At 46.5% G+C, this 15373-nt stretch overlaps 1 protein-coding gene across 2 annotated transcripts in view; it reads right to left on the reverse strand.

The window, feature by feature from the left end:
• Window positions 1–15373, reverse strand: part of LOC138481081 (xaa-Pro aminopeptidase 2-like) — a 633999-nt gene that overhangs the window by 277235 nt on the left and 341391 nt on the right. For both annotated transcript variants that reach the window (XM_069612976.1, XM_069612977.1), the window contains 2 exons: window positions 12231–12312; window positions 5521–5716 (listed from right to left, as the gene is read on the reverse strand). In XM_069612976.1, the coding sequence (XP_069469077.1) occupies window positions 5521–5716; window positions 12231–12312 (278 nt within the window). The remainder of the gene's footprint in view (window positions 1–5520; window positions 5717–12230; window positions 12313–15373) is intronic.

Consider the following 15373-nt stretch of genomic DNA (forward strand, 5'->3'; position numbering starts at 1 on the left):
TTTTCCTGTTGCAGTATATCCATGTCCTCTTTTATTTTAATGATATACTGCCTACTATCATTTTCTGACTCCTGGCTCATCTGCAGCCTCTGCTCAGAAGAGTCAAGATCAGATTGGGCCTTCTGTAATGCCAGCAGTTGCCTACTCGCCAGATCTTGGCTTTCAGCACATTTGTCCTGCATGGCTCCCATATGTAAGTATAAAGATGCCGCTACCCTGGCAATCTTGTTGTGCTCATCCTTGGCCTTAGGGGACATATATAGTTCACTCAGGGCCACATGTAAGGGACCCTGGTCTCTCCAAATATCTGACCCTGTTTCAGTGATCTGGGGTGCAATTGCCTGCAACCAGACCGTCTGGTCGTGATGAGCCCACTCACCTCTCACAAATAGCTTATGTAAGAAGTGCTCTCTGGCTATTTTCATATCTACCAAGGTCGTCATTCTGGAATTTGAGTTCCTTCCTGACTTACAGAAGTTTATATTTTATTTTTGCAAAACAGACCTTTTCCTTAGAGCGTTCCTTTGAGGAGTGCTTTACAGCGTAACACAGCGTGGTGATCCGACCGGATATGTGTATCTGGTCAGCTGGCACACTGTATTAATCTGCACAAGTGATAGATCTAACCCAAACGTCCGGCTCGAGCCCCCAATTTGTAAGAGGATTCAATCCAGCACTACAGCTAAGTCAATGCCTAGTCTGGGATACTGAATGGAAACCCTTATTGATATATCTTTGTGTCCAGTTCATGAGTTCTGGATGACTACCCCTATATAACACCCCTCTCTTGGAACCCCCCTGACCCCACTGAGCCAAGAAGTAGTTCTGTTTTGCAAGTTTAAACGGTTTATTTGAGAATGTAAACAATATATATATATATCACACTTTATAATAAATTAATAATTAATATCACACTTCAGAACATGAGCAGTTAACAACAATGGGTAATGTTCTACTAATAAACTGATTTGATTACCCAGGAGTAGTATAAAGGATGAGGTAGCACGCTTGGGAATAGGACCAGAAGAATAAGGTGGTAGAGAATGCTTTATCTAGTTTCAGATGGATGCGATGTTGAATGAAAATGCAATACAGAAAATACTCAATATGATTTCAACAAAACAATGTAATCACTTTCCTCTGGCAATCCACTCCCCCCTTTATGCAATGCAAGGAAATGGAAGGTAAGCACACAGTTCTCAGAAATGCAATCAAATGTAATTCAGTTCACCCCAGCAAGCTTAGACTACAGAAGTTTGAAACACAGGCCCAAAATGCTTTTATATGTGCTGGCAATGAAGTGAGGAATATGCTGAAAATGGTTTGAATTCCCTTTAGGAGGTTCAGGGTGAGTGAAATATACTTGGGATGAGTTCAGGCTCACTTTAGCAAGGATCTAGGAGTAACTAGCAGGTTAAACGAATTTTTGGCAAAGGAAAGCAAGGAAGCTGCTGTTTTCACACGTGGCTGGATTTTTAACCAAATCGCGAATCGCGGCAAAATTTGCGAATGCGTGAATCACGAGTACGGCAAAAGTATAAGGAGTAGCAAGTCGTTGAAAAGCTGAGATTCTAAGCTTTCAGAGGAAAGTTAAACCAAGTTCCTAGCCCAAACGGTTCCAGAGATACGGACGATTAAATAAAGGTAGTTTTTCGGATTTGAAATTTTAAAAGTTCAAAGCGACAGGTTACAGCTTGCAGCTAGAAAATGACAGGTGACAGCTTTGCAAATGACAGGTGACAGTTAGGAGGCAGTTCTGGTTAGATTAAAATATATTGAATTATATTATTTTAACTAAGAGATTGGTTCTGCACAGTTCTGCTAGGTACTCACAATATATTTTGAAATAGGCCTCCCCACGGATCTGGTCAGGTTTTGGACTGGACTCCGGTTCTGGTCTCGCACTTCACAGTGATCTGGGTCAGCTCTCTGGTTCTGCTAACAGCGGTCTGGGTCACTCTGGATCTCTGGCCTCTGGTTCTGGATACTGCTCTGCTTTCTCTGGGTACAGCACTGCTTCTGGATCTTTCTGGCACAGGGTTTCAGGCCAGAATCAACACCTGGGTCCGGCTGTGAATAGTCTGCAAATGATTTTTGGGCCTGCTGACAAATACTTTTGCTTGCAGTGGGCCTTCTTGGTTCAAAGTTCTGTAGTCTCTGTTTAGCTTGGAAGTCTAAGTGTAAGATCTCTGGATGTGAAGTCGTCGGTCAGCATGCTCCGCAGCAAATGGAATTGAATGTCCCTACCTGTCCCAGCAGTCTCTTTTTATGTGTTTTGAAAGTGGGTTGAGAGGCTAGCTTTCTAGGCCCAACCCCTTCAGAGTTCTGATAGGTTGGAGAATTCTTTGCGTTCTCACTGGAGAGCAGGATTGTGTGTCAGAATGATGTCATTTAATGGCTTGCAGAAAGGACACTCCCCTGACAAATTGCACACAAATCTATATTTGATCAAAATACACATTTCTCAAATACATAGTGGTTTGTCATTACATGCACCCATCACGTATCACATGAGATATACTCTGTTCAAACTCTGATGTTTCTAAGAGCTTGCATTCAGAAACGGCAACATTTTGCATTTTTTAACTGGTTTTGCAATATTGGTTTTTCATTAAAAAGTATACACATATACACGGCCTGTCCATACATACTCCAGTAAATTCCCATGTCTCTAGCTTAAACACAGAGTCTGTAGTATACATAAATAGCAGGGTTTTGCCCCAGAACATCACACAAATTCCCAACACGTCTTAAAACGTGCACAGAAAAATCACAAGAATTATGGTATCATTTAAATAATTTTGACAAGTCCGCACCATGAGTTATACATCTTTCTTAGAATCATATTCTGGCCAACAGGGGTGTGTCTTTTCAGGTCACATGGTGTAGAAACCAGTTTATCCAGTTTCTGCCAAGCTCAGAGACCCTGCCCCTCCCAGCTTCTGCCAAGAGGAAGCTATTTTACAGCCCCCCTAATAAACCATCTGCCTGAGTCAAGGAAGGGCTTTGTTCAAAAGGAAGCCATTTACGACTACCCAAATAAACCATCTGCCTGGGCCCTTTCTTTAGTTTCTTGCAATCCCCTGGTAATTCAATCAGAGAGTGTGTGACCTCCTTTTGGCCGGAGCAACAGAATGCAGCCAGGCCTGGGAATGCATTTGTTGGGCAAGCCCCCACTCCTGTCGGGGGTAGCTGTCTGGCAGAATTCCAGTTTCCTTAAGCCAGGTTTCAGGTAAAATGTCACTTTTTGTTCCCCAGTTTTCTGCATTCAAATAAAACTAACAATTTTTACATATGCAGCTAGAATGCTGATTCTAAGTTCAAAACTATGACATTTTAACAGTGACAAACTATGTGGCAGTCACAAGTCTGTCCCTCAGTTTATTTACACATTTAGATTTTTGGTAATTTTAAATCCAGTTTCAGTTTAGGCCGCTGCAGACCTGCAGAGCTCAGCCAGTCTTGTTATAAACCTTCAAGTCACTTCAGAATATAACTTTAGATTGTATCCACCTGGTAGGGCTCGGTTGCATGGGTAAAAACATCCCACATTCTGCATGACTCTATTTTTGCGCATAGTAAAAAAAAAGAAATTCCAAAATCTTGGAAAAGCGTGATTGTGGTGCCAATACACAAGAAGGGAATAAGAACTGACCCAAAACATTATTGCCAAATCGCGCTTCTGGAAGTTTTAGGCTAAATATTTGCATCCCTGGTTCAATGAAAAATGTCAAACTGGATCCAAACCTCGAATTATTACGATTGTCGACAAGCAAATTTGTAAAGAGAGTTGGCTGCGGGCTCAATTTATTCCTGATTAACTTACTAAAAATAAAGTCAATCAAACAAGGAAAAAAAGTCTACTTGGTCTTCATTGACTGAGGCCAAGCTTTTGACAGCATTGATAGAAAACTTTTTTGGTCAAAACCGAAAAGATGGAAGTGCCCGATAAGCCTTCTTCTCACCATTAAAGCCTTACATTCAAAAACCAAAATCAGAATTCGCCTAGACCAAGCTGGCCTTCTATGAAAGTCGATTAACACATATCGAGGGGTCAAACAAGGATGTCCATTAGCATCATTATTTTTTTATCTGTTCATATCAGACATTGGAGAAATGCTGAATGACTCGAACTCGTTTCCACCAGAGATTAACGGGAAACCACTTGGGTGGATGTTCTACTCGGACAATCAGGTCATAGCAGACGAAACCCTGATAGGGCTTCAGAGAAAACTGCAGCTACTACAAATCTATGTAGAGAGCAATGGCCTTATCATCAACGCAAATAAATCTGAGGTGCTAATATTGCAAAATCTAAAGGGAAGAAGGAACAACAAAACATTTCGTTGGTCCCTAGGAAAAGAAACAAAGTTGAATCAACAAGATATCTGGGTATGTGCATCAACTGTAGCGCCAATGATGGCCCATGGGTAGCCAGTATAAAAGCAAAAATCAAGCAATTGGCAGCACAGAGCTGTAGCATTTATTTAAAAAAATGCAAATTCTCATTGACCCAGTACTTTCACATTACAAACAGAAAGCAGTGCCAGCTCTAATCCGTGGTGCTGAATGCGCACTGAGTTGCTCTTGGAGTTTGTGGTCGACATTGGAGAGCACATTTTGGAGAACAATACTGCACCTTCCAAAAAGTGTTCCCACGGTTATCATAAGATATGGGTTGTGTCTGGTATCTATATATGCAAGTGACTTGGAGTGCATTATCGCTGTACAAAAAATACATTTTTGCTGACTCTTCTCCGCAGCTTGGAATTCTACAATCTGCATGCAAATATAAAGATGAACCAATTCTAAAAGAGTGGAATGAGTGGCGCTTAAAAATGTTGGAAGACATTGGTGCATCCATGGAAACGTTAAGAACGAATCCTGAGACAGTAAAGAGGAGATTGTGGACTCAGGATTGGTCTGACACCGTCGAACAAAGACACAAATATAGACTTTTCAAGAACATGGCCAGCGAACCTAACGCCCTAAACAAATTACCAAAATATTTGGAAAAATTCCCCAGTCAAAGCCATTGGCACTTATTTATGAAATTCCGTTTCGACTTATTCCACACAAATGAGATCTTAGAAAGCTGGAGAATAAAGTTGTTCATGGATAATAAGTGCCCTTTCTGTCAAGGTTCAGTTGAAACTTTGTGACATTTAAGCATATTTTGCCCTTCGTTAAGAACAATGAGAACACGACAGTTAGAAACATTCATTGTGAGAAGATCGTCGCTAAATGGACAACAATGGTGGGAACTGCTGTGAGGGGGGTACAATTTAAAACTCAGCTTTGCTTCGACGCTATTGCTGGAGCAAATAGCTGAACTGTTAGACCAGACCGCAACGACTGATCTTATTACAAGAACGAATTAGGAACAAAAACTCAAAAAAAATGACACTTATGGGAAAAATTGAAGATTGATCATCATGAGATGTGTTTTTAAGACGTTGATTTCTTGACATTTCTTTGTTATAAACTAAAAAAGAAAAAAAAAACAGTTGTGGCTCCTACCTGAGGGATGACCTCATAGAGTCCAAAGGTGGTATACTCCGTACCGATCCATACTTTTACATTGTCTCTGGTGTAGTTCCTCACATATTCCCGGACTAGACTGTAGTCTGAGAGCTGGACACACATGGGTGTTGAGCAGTCTGTCTGAAGGTACTTGTGGATTTCTGCCGTGATGCGACTCTCGTTTACAAACAACCTACAAAGAAACACAATCTGTTTGCCAAGCTGCTCCTGAGATTATGCTGACATTTTACACAAACAGCTCCCACCAATCACAGAAGCAGGCAAATTCACAGTGTAAATAAGACGAACTCCAAAGTCAACTTCAGTCTTGGCAAGAATAATCACAATCGAGTACACATAAAAGCTATAGGTTTGTCCACCGCTAACTTAAGGTAGTAAGAAAGTCTGATTTGTTAGTTTACTAATCAATTCCACGCATTGTAACAATTTCTAGGTTGTGGAGCATATATTTTGAGTGCAGTGTTGCACACTTTTTTCCACATACTGAGACGTACTTTTTTTTTTAAAACGTCAAATTGCAAATTTCAATTTCTATGGCTTAGCATTTATATCAAGCTCACTGCCACCTGAAGCATCAGACACAGGGCCTTAGGATGCATATATTTCTGGACCAGCGAACAGATCAAACCGCTGGTAAAACATAAGAGTTTCAGAACACTAGGCGAGCAATGACAATTAGTATCCTGTGAAGCCTCTGTTTGAAAGATATGGGGAGACTGATTTTCAAGGCATAACAACAGCCAAGGGGCAATGAGGTAAAGCTGAGAAAAAAAACTAAAAAGGACTTTACAAATTCATCGTAAGGGTTGACTTCCCGTACAAGTCGTCCAGAATGATGGCCAGCAGCTATTGAGCCAGCCCCAGGGGTGCTGGTATTTCAATGCTGCTGGCCACTCTCACGAGGGAGCAGACGATTCATGGTTCAAGTCTTTCTTCCATCCGGCCATCCGGACACTGCTGAGCCCAGTGCCCAGTGCCCAGTGGTTGTAGAGAGAAGCCCAGAATACTCCCAAGGTATCCATCTGACTACTCGGAGAGCTTGATTCCGGGTTGCATACAGTTTTGTTTGGGTCTTAACGGTAGACCAGACAATACCCGTTCCGATAAATGCCCCCCACACCACCCGGAGAGGCATCCTGGCATGCTTACCGGTTATTTCGTTCTATTTCATGTGTCTGTATACCCAGCAGATCTCTATTTATGTAACACATATGATGCATATAAAAACGAATACCCAACTCAGTAGCACGTTAAGGGCAAATGCCATGATATACAGCACGCACAGCAAGGCCAGATACCCGAATGAATGCCTTTTCATCACAGTCCAGATGGACTATGGTATACCCATTTAGCACTAATTGAACACATTCCATAGGCCCAGTTATCATAGTAAGGACAGATTCCATTATTCCCATTTAGGACAGTGAAGTCAATGCACTGACAACACAGTGATTCCTGATTTCATTTTGCCCGGTAAGCACAGTAAGGGTAGATTCTAGCTTGCCCAGCTAGCAGAATATACACATATTTCACTTTGCCAAGTTAGCACAGCCAGGACAGATTCCTATATAACCAATAAGCCCATAAATACCATCCTGCATAGCCACACTCAGCACAGTCCCTAGGTTCCTTTTGTGTCAAATACGCTGGTCATGGGGTTGCGGTATGCTTTCACTTTCTGGGCTTCCTGTCGCAGCCCGCTGGTTTCCATGTATGATGAATTACGAACTGACAAGGGTGTAGAAGCCCTGGCTTTTATTTATTTTGTATGAATTAATACGATGATGAGGGTAATTCGAGCATGGGTGTGGGGCGGGGGTGCGGAGGAAGAGAGAGTTGTGGTGGTTGGGTGGGTTTAGAGGGAGTGGGGGTGGGGTGGCTAGGTGTAAGGAGAGTAGGGGAGGGGTGTATTCAGGATAGAGAGAGTGGGGTTAGGGTGAGCGTGGGTATAGAGAATGAGGGTAGGGTGGGGGTAGAGAGAGTGAGGGTAGGATGGGTTGTGGTAGAGAAGGTGGAGGTAGGGATGGTGGGGGTTCTGGAGGGTGGGTTTTGGTGGTAGAAATAGTGGGGGTAGGGAGTGTGAGTGGGCGGGAGTAGAGAGAGGGGGGTAGGATGGGTGGGGATAAAGAGAGCGGGGTAGGGTGGGTGGGCATAGAGAGAGTGGGGAAAGGGTGGGTGGCGGTAGGGAGAGTGATTGTAGAGTTCATGCATGGGTATAGAGGGAGTGGGGGTTGGGTGGGTTTGGGTAGAGAGAGTGGGGGTATGGTGTGCGGGTTGGGGTAGAGAGAGTGGGGGTAGGGGATGTGGGTTGGGGTAGAGAGAGTGGGGGTAGGGTGGGTGGGTTGGGGTAGAGAGAGTAGGGGTAGGAAGGGTCATGGTAAAGAGGGTGGGGGTAGGGTGGGTGGTTGGGTGTAGAGAGGATTGGTGTAGGGAGGGTGGATGTTGGTAGAGATGTGGGGGTAGGGTGGGTGGGTGGCTGTAGATAGTGGGGTTGTGTGGGTGAGGGTAGAGTGGCTGGGGTAGGATGTGTGGGTGAGGGTAGAGTGGGTGGGAATTGGGCGGGTGGGATTAGAGAGGTTTGGGTCAGGGGGTGGGGTGGGTGGTGGTAGAGAGAGTTGTGTTGGTGTTGGAAGGTTGGGGTAGAGAGAGGGTGTGGGTGGGTGGTTGTGTTTTAGAGAGAGTGGGGGTGGTGTGGGCAGGTGGCGGTAGAGAGGGTGAGGGTGGGGTGTAGTCAGGGCAGACAGAGTGGGTGCAGGGTGGGAGTGGGTAGAGGGAATGAGGGTAGGGTGAGTGGGGGTAAACAGAGTAGGAGTAGGGTGGGGTAGAGAGAGTAGGGGTAGGGTGGGGGTAGAGAGAGTGTGTGTAAGGTGGGTGGGGTAGAGAGTGTGGGTGTAAGGTGGGTGGGTCTGGGCAGCAGGTGGGGTAGGATGCGTGGGTGTGTGTAGAGAGAGTGGACATAGGGTGGATGAGTGGGGTGTAAGGTGGGATGGTCTGGGTGGAGAGAGTGGGGGTAGGGTGGGTGTGGGTATAGAAAGTGAGGGTAGAGCGGGGTAGTGGGTGGGGATAGAGAGAGTGGGTGTAGGGTGTGTGGGGTAGAGAGTGTGGGTGTAAGAGGGGTGGGTCTGGGTAGAGGGTGGGGTGGAGTAGGGTGGGTGTGTGTGTGTAGAGACAGTGGGCATAGGGTGATAAGTGGGGGTGTAAGGTGGGTGGGTCTGGGTAGAGAGAGTGGCGGTAGGGTGGGTGTGGGTATAGAAAGTGAGGGTAGAGCGAGTGGTGATAGAGAGAGTGGGGTAGGGGGTGGGGATAGATAGAGTGGGTGTAGGATGGGTATAGAGAGAATGGGGTAGAGTGGGTGGGTGTAGATAGAGTGAGGGTAGAGTATGAGCTTGGGGATAGTGAGAGTGAGGTTAGGGTGGGCGGGTTGGGATAGAGAGAGTGAGGTTAGGGTGGGTGGGCTGGGTTAGAGAGAGTGGGGGTAGGGTGGGTGGGTTGGGGTACAGGGAGTCGGGGTAGGATGGGTGGGTTGAGGTACAGAGAGTGAGGGTAGGGTGGGAGGGATTGGGTGAGAGAGTGCAGTGGGGTGGGTGGGTGTAGGGAGAGTGGGGGTGGGGTTAGAGGGTCTAAGGAGAGTGGGGGTAGGGTGGAGTCGGGGTAGAGAGAGTGAGGATAGGGTGGCTTTGGATAGAGGCAATGAGGGTAGGGTGGTGGGGTAGAGAAAGGGGGTAGTGTGGGTTGTGGTAGAGAGGGTAGGTGGGTGGGAGTAGAGAGGGTGTGTGTAGAGAGGTTAAGTGGGTGGAGGTAGAGGGATGGGTGCAGGGTGGATGTGTGGTGGTCAAGAGGGTTGGGTGAAGGGTGGGTGGGTGAGTGGGGGGGTGGTAGAGTACATGCATGGGGACAGAGAAAGTGGTAGAGAGAGAGTGGGTGTAGGAAGGATGGGTTGGGGTAGAGAGTGGAATCAGGGTGGGTGGAGGTGGAGATGGTGGGTCTAGGGTTGGGGGTGGGGTAGAGAGGGTGGGTTTGGGTAGAGAAAGTGGGAGTGGGGTGGGTGAGGGAAGAGAGAGTGGGAGTGGGGTGGGTGGGGGTAGAGAGAGTGGGGTAGGGTGGGTGTGGGTAGTGGGAATGGGGGTATGGTGGGTGGGGGTGGTGATAGTGGGGGTAGTGTGGGTGGCGGTAGAGATGGTGGGCAGGGACAGTGAGTGTAAGTTTATGCTAGAGAGGGTAGGTGTAGGGTCAGTGGGGGTAGAGCAGGTGGGGGTAGAGTGGGTGGGTGAAGGTAGAGAGGGTGGGTATTGGGTGGGTGTGGGGGTAGAGCGGTTAGTGTCAGAGGGTTGGGGTGGGTGGGTGGTGGTAGAGAGAGTGGGGTTGGGATGGGAGGGTTGTGGTAGAGAGAGTGGGAGAGGGGTGAATGGGTGGGGGTAGAGAGAGTGGGGGTAGGATCGGCGTGGGCAGAGGGAATGATTAGGGAGAGTAGGGTGGGGGTAGAGAGGGTGGGGTAGGCTGGGTGGGGGTAGGGAGGATGGGTGTAGGGTGGGTGTAGGGTGGGTGGGGGTAGATAGTGTCAGTGTAGGTGGGTGGGTGGGGGTGGAGCGGGTCAGTGTAGGGTGGGTGGGGGTAGAAGGGTGGGAGTAGGGTGGGTGCATGTGTGTAGAGAGAGAGTGGGGGTAGGGTGGGTGAGTGGGGGTAGAAAGAGTGGGGCAGGGTTGGTGGATTGGGGTTGGGCAGGTAAGTGTGGGTAGAGAGAGTGAGGGTCAGGTGGGTGGGGAAATAGAGAGTGGGTGTAGGGTGTGTAGGTGCAGAGAGAGTGGGAATAGAGTAGGTGTGTGTATAGAGAGTGGGGGTATATTGGGTGAGGGTAGAGAGAGTGAGGCTAGAGTATGTGCATGGGGTAGAGAGAGTGGGGATAGGGTGGGTGGTTTGGGGTAGAGAGAGTAGGGTTGGATGGGTAGGTTGGGATAGAGAGAATGGCTGTAGGGTGGAAGGAGTTAGAGATGGTGGTTCTAGGGTGGGTGGGAGATGCTGGAGAGGGTGGGGTGGGGTGGGTACAGGGAATGGGGGTTGGTTGGGGTAGAGAGAGTGGGCGGTGGGTGGGGATAGAGAGGGTGGGTTTATTGTAGAGAGGGTGGGGGTAGAGTGGCCGGGTGGAGGTAGCTAATTTGGGGGTAGGGTGGGTGACTGGGGGTAGAGAAAGTGGAGAGTGGGAGTAGGATGGGTTAGGGGTAGGGTAGGTGGGTGGGTCGAGAGGGTCGGAGTAGGGTGGGTGGGTTGGCTTTCGGGTGAGGGGGTGTAGAGATGTTGTGGCTTTGGTGGAAGACGGTAGTATGGGTGGGATTGAGGGGGTGGGATTTGGGTGCATGGGTGGGCATTTCTAGAGATGTGGGGATCTATGTGATAACTGTGCTGATTTTACTGCAACAGCTGAAAATGTGATTTAAAAAATATTTTGTACCCCTTTTCACTGCATATATATGAAAGTGCAGAACCCCTGTTGCCTCTCTACTCCCTCCCACATTCATTATTTACTGTCCCCCACATATTTATGGGGTGCAATGGGGTTGTCGAAAAGCGACATTTTCGTCTATCACTGTAGAATTGGTGCAGTAATTGTATAATCCCATTGTGGGTTGGTTGGATGAGGGTAAAGAGGGTGGGGTACAGAAGGTGATGGTAGGGTGAGTGGGTGATGGTAGTTGGATGTGGCTCAAACAAAACACAGCCAGCACACGTGATTGGGGAGGACTAGATGGGGGTATAGAGAGTGGGCATGGGTGGGCGAGGCAGCCTGAGGAGGAAAAAAACAGATCTGCTGTCAAAGTAGCCCAACAATAGCCCAATTGACTGTGAAATAGCCCAAATAGCTCCATCTGAAATCAAAGCCCAAATGGGTAATGGAAAACCTGGCTCCCTGCTTTCTTCTCACAAAGCTGCTGATTGGAGCAAATATTGTTAGTGAACTTCTAATTGGGTAGTACAGCAGAGGAGTTTGGAAAAAGAGATTTTAATGATTTGGCAGTTTCATTCTGTGTCATTGTTGGTTGCTATGCCGACCAGATATTCTCAGTTCAGAATCCCCATTCCCTATCTCTCTTCTGTAACAATGGTTTCAGCAGTTTTGTGGCACAAGCACTACACAAATTTGCCAAAACCAAAAGGTAAATCAACTTAGAGTGGGTAAACACAGGCAGCCACCTCCAACACCTAAATATCATGCGACACAGACAGGCATGCTTTGTTGTATTTTAGTGGCAGAACTGGACAATGTGCTTGCTATCATGCTCCAGATCATGCTGATAAGTTGCATTTAACCCATTTGAAGAATAGAGTGGCCTTTACTCTGCCATTTTGAAGTGTCAGGGAGATGTAAAACACTGATGCACAAACTGTCATATCACTCCTTCCCTCACTCAGTGATTCCCTCACTCATAAACTCATTGCACTTTCATAAACGTGTGAGTGCTTTTCAAAAAGATCCAAGCAATTCTCTCGATTTAGGAGCACATCAAAGAGACGTGTGAAAACAACTAAATATAGCTCCACACCACTTTAGCCACTCCCTGATGCAGTCATTATAATATTTTCCATGCTTTTCTGATTTTTCAAAAACAGAACTGGGCTCAACTTTCCAATGACACAGGGCACACTATCGGCTAGATTGACGTTGACATTCGAGCTGGTCCGGCATCACTCACCTGATGTTCTCCTTACTGAGAAGAGTGTAGGCGTTGAAAAACGGATTGTACGGGATGTCCTTGCCTCGTAGGTTAAAAAGCCCTGTGGATAATTAGACAAAGAAGTTAGTTATCTTAAATATTTGTTTTCTATGAAGCTTTTAAAATGTGTCTGGATCAGGATGTGAGTCGAATCTAAATGTTGAGACTAGGTAATACTGAACAATATCGAACTACTGGTGGAACTTTAAAAATGTGCTCTTCTGATATGGTAGATCTGTCATATCTGCTGGCTTGAGGCTCTGCCTTGTTACTTTCCTTAGGATTATTCTGGCTCTATATCATTTTGTCATCTAATGTTCATGTGCTCTGATTTTCTCTTTTTCTTTTTAAATTAATCGCATTTAATCCATGCGCTGATCTTAATGAGATGTATTATCTTATCTTTTATATGAGTTTGATCTGTGATTGTTTTTAAATGAATTGAATTTGAATTTGATGTATTCTTAGTTTTTGTGATTTATTTTCTTGTGATATTTATGTGTAAACGTTTTTCAAACTGTATACACAATAAAACAAATAAAAAAAAATGCTGAACAATCAGAACATACATGGTAAATGGGGTGCAACTCTTGGGTGTCTGGGCGGTGAGCCTGAGCAAAGTGGGCTTGCCATTGAGGTGATGTTGATAATGTGAGGGGGGACGTAGCAATGCTGCCAATGAGCAGTGCCTTCTGCTGGTACCACTGAGAGATTGAGCTTTAGGTGTTTGCAGGTGATGATCTGGGGACATCTATGGCCTAGAATGATCCTTCAGGAAACCTCATAGTGGTGCTGGTGGAACCGCCCAAAATAGACCTGAGACTGAGAGACACTCCCATTGATCAAGGGTGTTCAGGTGGCGCCCTAGCGTGGGCCTTGATCTGGCGTTAGAAACTCTCATCATTGCCGGTTGCTTTGAGGCAGCCTGGCAGAGCCCTGGAAGAACATAAGAATGAGGGACTTTTCAGACTACTCTGAAGCCGCTCACTGCGACTGGCTGCCATTCACAAACAAATCATCCGTGCCACTGCTAGGAAATGATTTTCCGCTGCCTCACAAGAAATAAAATGTGCCTTTGTGCTTTTTTATGATGCCCTGAAAACCAAAAAAAAAGATGTGTCCTTGTGAATGCAATCACGCATGTTCTGTTCCCCTACGGGACTTGTGTCGTTCTAGACACTGCCACTGAATTCTTTGTTCTTTGTTCCCCCAGGACGGAAAAAAACTCGTGTGCAGCTATAAGCGATTTGCTGTAATTTAGATTAGCCTCAAGAAAAAAAAAATATGCTCCTCTCTGAACCCAGGCACTCTGATTTTCTGGTGCATCCGGAAAAGAAAACCGGCATGTCGATACACTGACTGGGACTCCCTGCTGTGTCAAGAAAAAAATGGTATCACTCTGAACCTAGTCACTGCTATTTTCTGCTGCCTCACTAAAACAACACGGTGTCACCCCTCCGCCCACCAAGACAATTCTAGCTAGTTAAGTTAAATTCGAATTCTATTCTTAACCTACAGTGATTTAGGGCCCGATTCATGGAAAAGTGTACAGAGATCCTGCAAAGGCCTGCACGCTCCTCTTCTTCATGGAATTATTTGTGCAAAGTGACCCTATACGCAATTCACTTCCGGAACGCCCCCAACACGCCCCCACGCAAAGCAAAAAGAGTCATATACAGCTAGCTTTGCATACTCCTCGGGTCAAACACTTGTACTCTTGAAACAGTGCGTGGGGTCCCCCACAGCCAGGTCTGCACCTCGGTAACACTTCAAGGGACCCCCCATAACTACTACCGGCACCCCAACAAAATGCATACAAATTTCCGTAATGAAGATAAAACTCTGGAAAATCTGTTTGTGAACCCCACTGTAAACCGTTCATGCACCCCGCTACACTGCGTACCCGCACCTCTAAGTTAGTTCCTAACCCCATCTGCGTGCACGCACCCCTAAATTCAACATGCGATCTCACTGCGCAAAGGTGATTCCTATGCGCAAGTGTCTGTACGCCTCTCTTCGCGTGGCGGATAGATTGAGGGCTTTGAGTGGGCCTTTCCCTGACGAGAGCTCGCTGTTAGGAAAGATTCCTTTTTACTGCACCTTTCCTTCCATTTCTATAGACCCCCAAACCTCTAGCTTTTATTTTTGTATCTGACCTGTTCTTCACTACACTGGCCTTTGCTAATCTGTTATGGAGAAACGGACATGTCCATCAGTCTGTCAGTACTGGGAAACATTGTTTCCCGTAGTCTAGTTACTTTGTTACTACTTTTAGTAACTTATTATCACTTGTGGTAACTTTTTATCACTTTTTGTTTTGAGCTAGACTAGCACTCTGAGAATGTTTGGTTACTCTAGGTGTGCTACATGGACAAGCTGGTGGCAGCAGGAACCATTTTTTGGTGCTTCTCGTTTTAGCCTTACCGCATTTATCACATTTGGCTACTAACTGTGGCTAGTGATCAAGCATGTCCATGCCACAAGATTTTTCACTTGTCTTTTGGCCCTCTTGTTTTTTAGCCTTCTTCCTGGCCTGTGAGGCAACGAAAATCCTTATATGGACTTCCAGTGCCCGGGAAAGCACAGACTTTTTGCAGGCTACTGGAGGGCCATGTGTGGTTGCTGCCAGGAAGTGGGCTGAGACTGTCTGGTACCAATCAACATACTGGTGCCAGTGTATCTGAGTGGAATGAATGAATTTTGCCACCATTGATTGGACCACTGCTGGGGTGTGTGTTTGGGGCAGATCTGTCATTGGCTAATGGGGCTGCTGCTCTTACCTGGATTTTTGGATAAGACGAGGGCCTCTGCACCCACTCTGGAGAGACCCTGGAAGACATCGAAGGAGCTAATACTCCTGTCCAGCTACAAGACTTGCAAGGAGACCATGGACCAGTCGGAAGAAGGCTTGGCGATCAACTTCTGCTGTTGCCCTGGTAGAGCCATGTACTGTGGAAGATCTCCAGCAGTCCTGCGAAGGAGCTGCAACCCCTGGAGTGGTGGCAACATCCGTTCTCAACGTCAGCTCAGAGCCCTACGAAGAAGAGCCTCCGGAAGTGCCCCAGGACCACCATGTGGCTTACCAGCTCTGAGCTTGGTCTACTGTGCTGCAGAAGTTGCCG

The sequence above is a fragment of the Ambystoma mexicanum genome, chromosome 5p, assembly GCF_040938575.1.
Source record: "Ambystoma mexicanum isolate Mex_15411 chromosome 5p, UKY_AmexF1_1, whole genome shotgun sequence".
Taxonomy (NCBI): Eukaryota; Metazoa; Chordata; class Amphibia; order Caudata; family Ambystomatidae; genus Ambystoma; species Ambystoma mexicanum.